The following is a 14532-nucleotide window of genomic DNA, read 5'->3' on the forward strand; positions in this document are numbered from 1 at the left end:
CACCCACAAAGGCCAAACTAATCAAGGACGTAAACCTCATGAAACGGGAGGTCTGGGAGTTTCTGAACTACAAGCTAGCTAATGTCCGAGCACTGGGAGTCCCAGATGAGTTAGTGTGTCCGACATCAGCTGACTGAAAAAACTGCTCTGTGCTATTCTTCTGACGGCTCATGATGGGTCTCAAATGGGGTTCGACAATGCGGCCCTTTCTTCCTTCCTGGATCCAATACAACTGGACCGGAAACAATGCCAGGGGTTCTTGTGGGTGCAGAGGGAACTCAGACAATGGGACGAAAACTTTTGGTCCTTTGAATCTCTTGAGATGGCGGCAGCTCTGCTAGGAAGCATCCATACTCCTGATCGGACGGGCCAAGGTTGAGAATAGTTGACCGTTTGATGACATTTGTTGACTTTGTGGTTGTGCAGGACTCACTTTACAATATTGGTAACGGGAGGCGAAGTAGGCGAACAATGATTCCCCTGATTTTAGATAGATAGATAATTTGCTAGTGAATCAGTAAATAAATGGGAGGCTCAGATCTGGCGGGCGGGGAAGAGGCCAGGAGCCTGAACGAAGGTCCTCCTCCACTTACTATTTTTAGTTATTGTAGATTAGATGGGGCGACAGGCACACTGCTAGTTGGGGTCTTGCGTAAGCTACATGCAGGAGTGCAGAATGGGGAGTTGCTCACGTTGAGTTGTTTATTTTTCTTTTCCTTTTTTTGCCTTCTTTCATGCGTAAATATCCGTGATTCATCCTAATTATGTTCCAGTATCAAGGGCCAATACAAGCTTTACTATCCTGATTTGTTTATTTTATGTGTAGATGTCTGAAGTTTATCCTGCTTATGGTTTTAGTATCGAGGGGGCAATACAAGCTTTGTTAGTCTGAGCATTTCAATGAAAAATATTGTAGTTGTGAAAGTTAACTGTCCATTCAGCTCTTACATCTAGGTGTTATTGTAAAGCACTTTATAATGGGGCTAGATGCCCAATTATCTCCGGCAGAGGGCGAATGAGCTCCAGTAGATGTTCAGCATCGGAGTGTAAACACTAATGTACCTTATTGACTATATGGCAATGCCAGTCATGTTTTGAACTCCATTAAGCGAGGGTTGGATGTCCATTCAGCTCTGCTAGTGTCATTAAAAACCATTGCACTTTGTTTAGAATGATTGAAGACTTTATACCAGTGTATTTTGATTAAATGCTGCCAGGCATTTTCAATGTTTTTTTTTTAAAGTATTTCTCATCTTTGAAAATGTTAATGAAGGTGTATTCTATTAACTAAGCAAGGGGTTGATGTCCATTCAGCTCTGGTAGTGTCTTGTCAAAATCAATTGCACTTTCTTTAGAATGATTTAAGATTTCATACTATTGCATCTTACTGTTCTTAATCGCCGTCAGGTCTTCCCACTTCTTCATTCTAAGCGTAAATGAAGCTGTATTACGAGACATTGTTAAAAGTGTATTTTTTTTTTTACTTAACAGTGAAGGTCATTGTGTCTTGCATATTAAATAACTTTTTTAAAAATTTTTTATTTATCTGTGTTTGTATTGTTGTATGAACAGATGATTGATTACTGAAAACCATTACAATAAATCTGAATGACAAAGAAAATTCTCAATTGTCGAACTGCAGAGAAGGCCCCAGAAGGGTGATGCCCCAAATAGAACACAGAAGTCTTGCTCGATCGGTACACCACATTTCCAGCCAAAAACGTCACAATTGTTTTACACAGCGTAGAGGATCAGAGCGGCTCCGGCAACACCACAAGAAGTCAACCCGGAGCTCGGCGACAACACGTCTGATCCAGACAGCTGGGGCGGGTGGTGGGGAGGTACACAATGGAACCAATCCTCATGCACATTACCAGCAATAGGTGGAGTCAATATACCACATGAATCGAAACCTTTTTTGAAGAAAAACAAGTTGCACATGTTTGAGCCCAACACTAGATGGTAGTATGCATAGCACTACAATTTATATATATATATATATATATATATATATATATATATATATATATATATATATATATATATATATATATATATATATATATATATATATACACACATACACACACACACATATATACACATACATACACGCAGGTTATCGATCAAATTAATTTTGTTTAAGAAAGATTTACTAAAACTACAGCAAAGGTAGAACATTGCCCCAGTCTGTAGTCTAATGCTGAACATGCCATCAACTGCAGCTTTCTCTATATTTCACCAAGTACTGGGAGCATGCCCTGTCGTATTCATGATCAACACTTCAGTTACAGTGATTAGCACAATCTGATTAAGATTCTCATTGAAGTTACCTGACCGCCTCCTTGGAGGCCTTTGATTCTCATCATTCACTGGTAATTGACTTTGTGCAGCTGGTGGTTGAACTGTGTCTAATACAATAAAGAAAAAAAAGAAAGCGTTACTACTTCAAATATTAGCTTGTAAGGAACAAACAAACATTTGTCTAGTTCACGCGTAATGCAACTTGTACAAGAGCAACTCTTAGTTCGATCTAATACACGTCAAAATCAATAGTTAAAGCTTTTGCCTTGCATAACTCAGCAATTGGGCACACATCACATGCACACTCCCGCACACTTCACAAATGAACAGCATAGCAGCAGTGAAAATATTTTCAAAATGAGGTTACACCACCTGCATGAATCTGCAAAAATTATAAGACTAATTTACTATGGCTAGAGGATGGGTCATGTGAATTAGCTTAGCCTGCATAAGATTACTACAATTAGCTCCCTATGAAGTACTCCAATGGAAATGTCCCAATGATGAACCAAGCATTAGTTTAAAGAACGACGCACATTTACTTTACCCTACATTGAATAAAGCAAGAACTTAGATTACATTACCCTATGCTGGCAGAAGGTTCCGCTTTACTCTAAAATTTATTTAAAGTGTCTATGAAGATTTGGTTTACTTCGCATTATGCTAAACTCAGAAGTAGAAACCTAGGTTCGTTTTACCTATTTTTAGATAGCTACTTTGATTTTATACAGCATTAAATTACTGCAGTCACGTTTTATAATACACTCTGTAGTTATTCTGTTAAATAGGATAATCTGCCTGCATTACAATACAGAGGATTACTCTTGACTAATCTACATGGTACTACAAAAAAAGACTCAGTACTCTACATTTTATTGGAAAAGATTGGTCAGATGTACCTTTTCTAAAGATCGGGAACTACCCTGTGTTCCTAGTAGTAAGCAACACTAACCTTGCAAGAGAATGTTTTAATTTAAGACTAAAGATGGATTATGCACATTAAAAATGCAGATCACCAATTACTCTGTTACACTACAGGAGATAATTCACTGTGCATTAGAACACAAACTGATAACAAATTACTTTAATCTTCATGGAAGGGATTACTTCAATTAGTTTGCTTAAGTGACCTCGGTTTATTATCCACAGGTAATTTAACCCTGCATTGGATTACATGGTGTCTTCATCTGGCATTACACCCTAGAAATTGCAGATTTGAATAACTATGGTCTTATCAAATCAAAAGAGACTTTATTCGGTATATTTCAACCATAAAAGTGCATAAAAACATACAGTACAAACATAGAAAGACATTGGGTAAAATAGGATTACAGGTAGTAAAAGGACTGACTACATTGGATCCGTTACTTCATTCAAAGGTCCAAACAAGTTCGCAATTTAAGAGACAGTTTTAAAAATTCAAGAACTTGAAGGACACGGTCACTATGCAGCAACTGTAAATATAAAAAGGCTGGTTGTATCCGATTAAAATTCATTTTTTTAAAAGAGCAATTAAAAAGCTTTTACGTGGGAATTCATAAAATCTGCATAAAAACATAAAATGCAACATATCCTGTGGAGACTTTCCGTCGCAGCCACAGGATATTGGATTTTTACAGAAACTCCTTTTTGGGTCTGATGAGCAGATGTTGAAACAGGTTAAATCTGAATCTTGTTAATAAGAACTTGTCGTGAGTGCCGAGTAGGTAAGGCTCTGTTGTCAGACAGGTTTTAACCATAATAAATTTCCTTACACTTACTTTTTGTAACTCAACATCCTCCCTCACAGCCTTCTTATGCAGAAGAAAGGTCTGCTTGACTAGATCAATGTCCCCCTTTGCAATTCCTGACGAGTGTTCAAACAGATCAGGACGACCCATCTCAGAGAAACAAGTTTTTAGATACTTTATCCATGGAGTGCCCAACGTGTTATCATGAGCCATAAAATCATTAACAATTAAATGTGTTAAGGGAATGTCTTTGCATAACCACGCTTTCAACCAACATAACAGAGGTCGTAGGGACAGGATATCGCTCAAATACCCCACTCCTAATTCCTCGTGAACTGCAAAGTTGGAGGTGGAGGCCGGGACACACAGGAGCCGTTTGTAGAAAGAATTTTCTGTGATCTGAAGTTGATCCCCAGCCATATAGCCCCAAAGCTCACTCCTGTAAATGGAGGCATTAACCCTAGTCATGTTACATCTTTTCTTCGCAAGTTGTGGGCCCCACGATAATTTAGAGTCAAAGAGAACTCCTAGATAGGAGAATGTGTTAGGAAACGGTATTACTGCCTTATCTAGTTTGAAGATATATTGTCTCTTTGGCTGTTTCCCGACTTGCATAATGTATGATTTGGAGTTGTTCACTAACAGATCTCTATCTTCCATGAACTTTTTGAATGCGTTAAGTAGTAATTGAAGGCCTTTTTCAGTTCTTGCTAACACCGCATCATCTGCGTATAACAGGACAGAGATACTTCTTTTCCCCACTCTTTGACTGTCTGCTTTCACCTCCTGTAAAACGCTATCCAGCTCATTTATGTAAAAATTTAAAAGGAAAGGAGCTAATATGCAGCCTTGCCGCACCCCCTTCCCTGTTCTAAAATCATCAGTTACTGACCGGTCTTGGCAATACCTTATATTTGCACTTGTATTACTATGGAGGTCGACCAAAAAGTTTATAATACCGTTGTCTACTCCCTTATCCTTCATGGACCCCCACAGCTTCCCCCTGTTCACACAGTCGAAAGCTGAGGATAGGTCCATGAAGGCCAGGTGAACTGTACCCTTTTGTGCAATAGTATATTTACTGAGTATCAAAAAAAGATTTAAACATTGTGTTGTGGTCGAACGGCCGTTACAAAAACCATATTGAGTAATAGACATGAGATTGTTGTCCCATGTCCACTCAGAGAGACGTCGCAGTACAATTCTCCCCACTAATTTCGCCATAGAATTATGGTCTTATGTGAAGCTTACTAGGATTACTTTTGCGTGCACTTATTCAATTTTTAATGACGATTCCAATTAACCTGTACAATTTTAATTCCAATGTACTAAACCTGTAAAAGATTGCTAAAGAACAGCTTACTCTAACCTACATTGGATTACAAAACTAGACTGAGCAACCTGCACGACTACTGGAGATTTCTTGTTGCTTTGACTTTTATTAGGTTAAATATTACAGGTTGCTCAGATTAAAGGGCATCTGAGATTTCAAGGTGCATTACATAACAAAAGACCACCAGTTACTCATTACAGGAGAGTACTTCAATTACTTCACCCTGCACTACAACACAGATTGCTTTGAATACTTCAGCCTATGTGAAATGAATACCAATCACTTGTCATTTACTTAACTTCACAGAGCCTGCAATTAGGATCAAGTGATTTCTTTACACAGAACTAGATGCATAATTAATTTGCCCTTTGGGAGATGGAAAGATTGCTTGCTTGACTTTGCATTAGATTGCAGAGGTAGATATCTCCATACCCTCCATTACTGGCGTACAGAAGGTGGTTACTCTATATATGTATTGTTACTTTCTTCTACCCATACTGAATAACAGTAACTTAAACAATGTTATGTTATATTTAGTGATGTATTCGACCGGTCTGTTTTACACTTAATGTCATATGATAGAATTACTCCATTTGAGTATGCCTTACACAGTTCAGGAACAGTACGGCCAGTACAACATGCAGAAATACAGATAACTACAAACTGCTCCATTATTACAGCACTAATCATAATACCAGCTGTGCTCAGAGGTACAAATCAACTGGAAGTCAGTATAAAGACCACACTGGCCCCAGAACAACTTGGAAGCTAGAATTCATCTTTCAAGATAAGAAAGTCATGCCACTAAACCTTTCCTAAATATATATTCGCAACACACTTTGCTTATACATGAATGTTCCATTGCATCTGAAAGTTTATTTAAAGTTGGTAACGCCATGGACTATAGGCAGAAACAGACACTCAATTCGCATCAATATCAGCACTACAGCACAATTCATTCAATATAGGGGATAAAAGTAAAACACACTGCAGTCACTGCCTGCACATTTCACCATCACCAAGATGCACCTTGAACCAGTAACGTCAAACTGCACTATCAGTTCATACTTGCCTATTAGCTGGGCTTGCCGGTTGCTGCGAGGATTTCCTACAGGACCCTTTCCCACAGGTTGCTGCAGTTTTTTCTGGTTGTCCAATGGGCCAGTCTGCACAGCCTGCTCCACCATCGGACTTTTGCGTACAGGGACAGAGGGGAATCCTGCTCCTATGGAAAACCAAATTAGAGCAGACTGACCAATGCAGAAACTAGCCCATGCCATGGAAGTAGATGCACATCTGAATTACCAACAGCTTGACCTGCTTCATCATGGCCTAGTTTATGCAGGCGTTGTAAATGTACTCAGCACAACACAAGTAGGATTGATCCCTTTAGTTGGAGGTAGAGGAGTGTTAATTCATGCTTCCTGAAGTCAGTAATCTGACGTCATTCCTAAAGCATTGGGGGATGAAACAAGTCTTGCCAAAAATCACTGAACAAAGCAGTAACCTATAACATTACTTCTCACTGTATTGGCAAGTGAGCAGACAAATCCTCGAGTGCAGAGCACAAACGTAAGATTTGTTAACATAAAATAAGTTCACATGTGGATCACAGAGTAAAATATTCAAGACCCAATTTTTCTAAATTTGAAACAGGGTAATCCATCATATTCCTTCAGGGGCTTTGCAAAAGCTAACTTAAGATTTAATGCTTTGCTGCTTATGTTGCCAATATGTAAGCTGTCAAACAGACTCATGCAGGTTACTCAAGATTGACAGTAATTGTTCAAAGAAATGTAAGTGGGTGCTCCAGGTAACAGACTGTCCAGCAGGATGCAACCATGACAATTCTTGTTGCACTGTGGCTGAGCAGCCAAACACCTGCTTAGTTTGATACTGTTAAAGCCCAATGGTCAATCCATTTAGATTAGTTTGCTCTGGTTATAAAACTAAACGGGCAGGGAAATATTCATTAATGACAGTAACCACTGACCAAGTAGAAGAAAGAGACCCGCTATGAACCAGGAATCCATTGGAACGAAGTCAGATTCTGAAGGCAGCAATGAAGGGCAGCACTTGTTAATCAATAAGTAGCAGAAGAATAGGCAGTAATCACTTTACCAGTGATGGGTTAACATCTTAGACAGGGCAAGCTCAGTGACTTTCATAAAGACTTTACATATGCAAATTTTGCTAAGATTTAAAATAAATTTTTTATAGCTAGGTAATATAAATTGAGATGGCGCATCAAAAACTTCAGCCAGCAGAAAGCACCTTTTGAGATGCAATGCCCTGCACTGAAGCACACCATAGCTTTGAAGAGCAGATGGGATCACCCGAGACTAAGCAACCAGTTACTACAAATACTGTCAATCTCAAAGCAACTTTAAAAAGCAAACTCGGAAATTTAGCAAAGACATGCGTTCCTCCCAAACATGGGATTCCTGAACTGCAATTACCCTTCACTGGGGGAGGACGAGGTTCTGGTGGGAGTTCCCGCTCTGTCACCACAGGCTGCGGAGACGGGGAGGAGCTAGAGCTCGACGCAGCTGCAGACGCCACTGGGCTTACCAATTTCTCTAGAATTAAATACAAGGAGGAAGAGACAAGTAGACTGGTGTAAAACAAGATTGAGAGGGAAAGACAACTCAGCCTCTTTGGATTCAGAGGAAGAGCGAGCAGGAGCACTGTGCTTTAGAACTCCCCAAACTGTCAGCCAAGTAGCAGTGCCCTCACAGCAGATGGAGCAGCCCTTTCTATGGCCTTCGGGTCCACGTTAAGGTTGCTGAACCCAGATGAGAGTACAATTACAATGAGCACTGGTTAACCATCGAAACTGCTCAATAAATACTTAACCTAGGCAGTTGTTGCACTTATACAAGACTTTTTTGTACAGCAAACAGTGATTAACATTAAAGCCATCATGCACAGTACTGAGGCCTATACTTGCAGCACTATTCCAAAAGAAATCAGCTGAGCTTCAGCATTTGAAAGCCATAAAAAAAAACATTGGCATTAAAAGACTACTGCGGATAGGTGGAGGACTTCTTGCAACCACTGGTTTTAGTGTACACGGCTACTTTTACAGTAAAACAGTGGCCATCACCAAGATTGGATCACTTTAGCATTACTTACCTACACCGAGAGAGGCCGCATATTGCTGACTTAGCAAAGAGCTGGCAGCAAGTTGGCTATAAGATGGCATAGCTCTGTAGGGGCTGTATGGCATGGAGGACTGGTAGGACTGTGTGGAGCTGGAGCCCAAGGAGGACTACAAGAAACAAGAGGCTTGGTTACAGACCATATCTTTGAGGCGAAACGTTAAGACATCCTTCATCTGTTAAGCAAGCTGGCATCATTCTACAGGCTTCACAGGCACAAGTTACAGACGTGGGAGTACAACAGGTGCTATCAATAAACAAAGTCTGTTCATAGCTAGATGTAGCGAGGTCAAGAGTGGCACCAGTATTCAGAACAAGACAGAATGCTGGCTATCGACATACTAGCGGCAGCCTGCAGCTACACTTATAAAGGTGCATACCTACTCCCACACACTTACGCACGTCAAAAATCAACATATCCAACACAGCCACGCTTTAAATGTCACTGGTAATTTCATTTTACAGACGTCTTGAATACTAAATGTAGAGAATAATGCAATGTGAAAGTCTGTATAAACAAGAATTCCACTCTAACTACTGTGGGAAAACACTGCTTTTCAAGCCAGCTTCATCATGTCATAACATAAGGTGATAACGACAGCACTGTATTTAATAAAACACAAAACATTACTACAAGTTCAAGAAAGATGAATAAAAAAAAAAAGTTTAACCAGATTGGAGGTACAGGTGCTTTGTAACAGTCAACAAGGGAAACATGGATACAACTAAAACAAACCGAAGGTGCAGTGCTAATATGGGAGGCACCTCCAACCCAAGACTAAACATTATCAGATCTGTCCCAATTTGTAATGGAAGTGGATACAAAAAGTACTACCCAGAAAATCAGCAGTGGCTTAGTTTAAAGTATTTTATCCATCGCTGGTCCAGCAAATTGCTGTAATGGCAGTAATCAGCAGACACTAAAGCAGGGTACATTTATTGCTCTTTTTGAAAAAGCTTACGCTCAATACAGCTTCACGGTTTTGGTTACGAGGGCAAGCCAATTGATAAAGGGCTTTGGACGGCACTGGTTTAGAAACGTTAAGAGGACGGCAGAGGGCCCAACCTAGTTACTGTGAAAAGCATATGAAATGGACAGGCATGTATAGGTGGACTGTTTTTATTCTGTAAGAAAGTCTATATAGAGAAACATTCCTCTACATGGGATTTTACAGACTACTGTGGGAGGCAAAGGTTTTAGTGTCTTCTGAAACGGTTGGCGACAGTATAGTTGTACTCTATCATCTTCATTAGGCCCCCATGGGATTATTTTTGTTGTTGACACTTCACTGTATGTGCGATGGTTGCCTTGCAGAACATCTTTTGCTCAATACAGCAGGCCTGAGCTATTGTGCTGGCAAGCCAGTGATAAAGGCTATAGGCAGATTGGTTCATTGCAAAAAGTGAACACCAGGTGCCTTATGTAAGATTACTTTTTCATAACACTTCATAATAAAAACAGTCAGATGCATGTAAAAGCCAATAGGTCTTCAGCCGTGGACAGTTATTGAACCATTTTACAGCCTACAGACATGTTTTACACAGAATCTCAGATTACCTTAGCAGCCAAGGGATTTATCTTAGCTATACCACTTTGTCGAAATCTTGGGGTAAAGGGTTTGCTTTGTAATATTTCGTACTAGAGATTAGTCACATGGTCTGACAGGATCTTATAAACTCATTCATACATATATACACCTGCATAAAGGTACATACACCAGCCCTCTGTAAAGGATTATGCACAGAGGGCAGTAACATCAATCTGCTTCCATCCACTAGAGGATAGGGTAAAAGGTCAGCACACTCCAGAGCTCCACTGCCCCGTGACTATCAGTCAGTTCACACGTGCACATTTGTCTGAAAAGGAGTGCTCTTCACTGTCAGGGCTAGTGGGTCTGTTCCTTAACCCCTTTAGTGCTGCCGTCGGCCAACGGTCGTCACGAGCACTACCTTGCCAGTGCTGCGTACGTCCGTTTGCCGACGCGGCCGCACCCGTTTCTTCGAACGTTCAGCACTAGCGCAGAACGTTCGAAGCAACAAACAGGTTAAGTTTGCCAAGTTCTCCTTGTATATATATTCCCCCTATCATTTATTTCCTTCTCCCTTTATTTCCATGTGTTCAAGCATACTACAGCTCCCCAGAAAGAACCAACATGCTTCTTGTTGATCATGTAATTGACAACATGTTGCATTCCAGGTGGACACTGCCTCTATGCAAGCTGACCACCATTAATGATATTGTCCATAGTCTATCGTTTTACCACTCCAAAATGGCTAGTATAAGCTTTCTAAACATGGCGAGCATGCTGGTATTTTAAAACATACACTACATACATTAGGTGTAAGCGCCACCATGTTTTTTCTATTTCAATTCTTTTAGTTTACCTTTCATATGGTTTTGAGTTTGTATCTGTTCCTGTGGTTGTGAAAGTGGGTTAAAGCAAAGTTAGCAAGTACACAGATGGTGGGTATATGTATGGAGACTTACTGAGTGCCTCAATGACTGCTGAAGAGGCCCTTTCACTTTAAGCCAGATGTATTGCCAACACTTGTTTTTTTATATTAACCTCTTATCAAAAGACAAGCCCGCTACTCCCCCCAAAACCTACGAAGCTCTTCTCTCAAAGCCCAGGATCAGACACCTTGCACAATTTTACCCTCATGAGCAATATGAAATGTGGGAAGTTTCACTGGTGAGCCACAAGCACCCTCCCAGGATGGATGATTATTTTGAAGATATCACCTACTTTAAAGTAGTAACCTGCTGTGCAGGTATGGATTTCTTGGGATCTCTTTTTAAACTGCATCTATATGGGTTATTAAGCGTTCCATAATCTTGCAAACAGGCTGTTACAACTGCAAAGTGCCCACCAGCCATCAAAAAAGAGAATCCTTCTATCCCAATACGAAAACCTGAGAACCCTGAGCATTTAATCATATGGACATTGTATGTTAGTGTGTGCATGTTAAGAGGTCCACTCAAAATCGGGAGTAAAATTGCTTTCAAGTTAGGTTTTCGAAACCGTTATTAAGGAGCAGTCTACACACACAAAATGTGCAGAATCAGCCGCAGCAAGGCAGTTTTGACCGTAGGTTTTCGAAGATCAATAGCAATGTCAGGTCCCATACGCCGTCAGACTATCACTCTGCATCTCCCACCACTGCATGCGTAGACAATATGTCCATCATAAGGCAGATTGCAAAAAAACACTTACAACTTAACAACTCTCCCCGGTCCATCGCTGGGGAGCAGGCTACCCATCTGTAATGTAAGGTTTAATGTGGGGCATCGAGTAATATCAACAGGTGCAATAAAATTGCTCGAGTCGTGTCCTTACTGCCATGATTTAGGTAGAGGTTTTAGTGAACAGCAGCATCTAGCTTTGAAAATGCACTCGTGTTCACATATCTAGCAAAATAGATTATACTGCATAAATAACACGAGTCCATTACTGAAGCACAGGCTCCTCCGGTGACATAAAATGGTTCCCAACTGGCCATCTCTCAGCACATACCTGGACAATAGCAGGATCCTGGGGCAGAGCATGCTGGGCTTTCGGAGGTTCACACACAGTAATGTCCTTAATATCACTTCCACGGAAGATGATATATTCGTAGATCTCTTCTCTTGGGGGAGCAGGTCTATCTGTAGGACGATCTTCAGTTCCAAAAGACCTCACTTGAAAGAAAAAGCCATAAGGAAAATTAACAGGACCATCTACTATATTTTAAATACCAATTTACAATATGCCGCCAATCAATGTGGCTCCCGTGCCTACATATTCGCAAGACTGCATTGCACTTGGACTGGAAAGTGGTGTTGACAGGCTGAATACCGTGCCTCACTGGATCCCACTGGCAAGAGAAGGAAGAGTGGTACAAGTACAATGCAATCTTCAGAGCATCAGATATGCATTACAAATAAGTCCGCACAGTTGTACGGCCACCTGTTTGTTTTGTTACCCACATTCTGCAAAAGTGGCAGCTCTGCACTCCAAGACACTGCTTCAAGTACTGTATGGCTATAGGAGCACTCTGAAGGGGTGGGTAACCTGTAGCATGCCCTGCCCTCCATAGCATGGTTAAATCTGGAAGAGTTAAGACAGCAGCCAGGATAAAGGAGGTCCAACGTGAGGCTGTGCGCCACTGGCAGGTACAGCAACACTGACAGCAAGTCCACCAATGGACAAAGGAGTGCGTGGTCATGCCGCAGAGCAATTGTTAGGTTTATGAATACTTTCAGTAATAAGAGGTTCAGGTTATTTGTGCATGTCAGCAAATGTCCTACCATGAAAAGACTTGGAGACATTCTATTTAAACTTCGAGAGGAGATTTGCGATCCTCAAAGTAATAGTTTAGTATTACTATCCCTGAAGCACAGGGCGATTAAATTATGAAAGTCAGATGCAGGATCTTGGGTGCAGTAAAGCAGAGGGACAGTGTTAGAGGTGGGGATCCGCACAACAACAGTGACTGCAGGCCAACTCCCTTAAAATCAACCCGGATAAAACGGAAGTATTGGCCGTCACTTCAGATTCCAACCCGTGGAAAGAGGTCTTTTGGCCACAACAGCTCGGCGTCTACCCAGAGTCTGCTGTGGCTGTAAAAAGTCAGGGTATCAATCTATGCCAAGCTCACTATGACCCAACAGGTATCGACAGTTGTAGGTACATGCACAGGCATGCTGAGACCGCTGCGTAAGCTCGCCCCATTACTCACCTTCAATACACTTAGAATGGCAGTATCCGCTTCGATACTATCACGACTAGATTACGGGAATGCCCTGTATATTGGCCTCCCAGGTAACCTTCTGAATAGATTGCAGGTGATTATGAATGGCGCTGCTAGGCTTATTTTTAGAGCGCCCAGACGAACTCGTGCACCACCTCTCCTTAAACAACTGCATTGGCCCCCTGTCAGACAGAGCAAAATTTAAAGGCCTCGGATTTCACATTTGTTAGGGCTGAACGGAAAGGTCATTTTGGATGTCAGGACACAGGGCAGAGACACCTGATTTTACATTACAGAAATACATCACATTCCCCTCGACGCCCCATGAGTACATACAAAAGTCCAGCCAATAAGAATTGACTGATGCTTCTGCCATTTCCTTAGCAGGGCGGGGCATGGGGAGAGTTGGTTAACTCATCATATCTAGAAAATCTGTTGCTTTCCAATTCTGGAGGTAAACTACAACTGTTTACGTAACGAACCTTCAAGAGTTCTTTTGCACCTTTAAGGATGCTCGATACCCATTTTTCTCAGATAATAGTTCCCTTTACTAGGCATTTTTCAAGTTATATACGGTCTCTGGAACCAAGGTAAAGCTGGGGTGATTCGAGATGGTCAGTACTTGGCCTAGTTTCTGAATGAAGAGGCAGCTCATTCCAGAGAAAAGAAAGGGTCACTTAGAGGCTCCAGAAAGCCCTTAATAGGTGGCTGTTCTGGTGATAAATACTGGCTGCTTGCTCGTATTGGTTCAGTGCGCTATGCTGTGGAGATACTGCTAGGAGTACAGCTAGCATCCTGGATGGGCACTGGGAGCCGGATAATCAAATGCGCCTATTACAGTCTTTAGCTATTCAGAGAAGCCAGCAAAGGCGGCATTCTTTGCAGCCAGCTTCGAATGTCCGTCCTGTGTGCTGTGGTAGTAGGAGCTGGCTCTTACTTTATAGACTGGGTGATAACAAGCATTGATAAAGCCACCAAATAGAGTATGACAATGCCTTTTGGTGAAGCGGTACAGAGAAGAACCAAGACAAAAAAAAATGAACATTAAAAAAAATTAGGTCACAGCCAGACTGGCTGACGTCACAGGTGATGGCACTTGTCACTATGTGGGCACACCACCACACAAAATGATGTACTTTCCCACGGTGGATTGAGAAGTTAAAAAAAACGGAACAAAACAAAATTAAAGGTGGAGGCCGATAGCAGTTTACTCCACACACATTAAAAGAGGCTAAGGATGTGGGGTAGTAAACAGAAAAACAAAACCACAAAC

At 41.2% G+C, this 14532-nt stretch overlaps 1 protein-coding gene across 2 annotated transcripts in view; it reads right to left on the reverse strand.

The window, feature by feature from the left end:
• The window catches only part of LSM14B (LSM family member 14B), a 59618-nt gene that overhangs the window by 24378 nt on the left and 20708 nt on the right, over positions 1-14532 (reverse strand). Inside the window, exons 2-6 of one of the 2 annotated variants that reach the window (XM_086932867.1) lie at positions 12044-12207; positions 8503-8638; positions 7827-7946; positions 6440-6592; positions 2334-2411 (exon numbers count right to left, since the gene is read on the reverse strand). In XM_086932867.1, coding sequence (XP_086788993.1) covers positions 2334-2411; positions 6440-6592; positions 7827-7946; positions 8503-8638; positions 12044-12207 — 651 coding nt within the window. The remainder of the gene's footprint in view (positions 1-2333; positions 2412-6439; positions 6593-7826; positions 7947-8502; positions 8639-12043; positions 12208-14532) is intronic. The other variant, XM_086932868.1, reaches the window with a different exon arrangement.

This window comes from Lissotriton vulgaris, chromosome 7 (genome assembly GCF_964263255.1).
Source record: "Lissotriton vulgaris chromosome 7, aLisVul1.2, whole genome shotgun sequence".
Classification (NCBI taxonomy): domain Eukaryota; kingdom Metazoa; phylum Chordata; class Amphibia; order Caudata; family Salamandridae; genus Lissotriton; species Lissotriton vulgaris.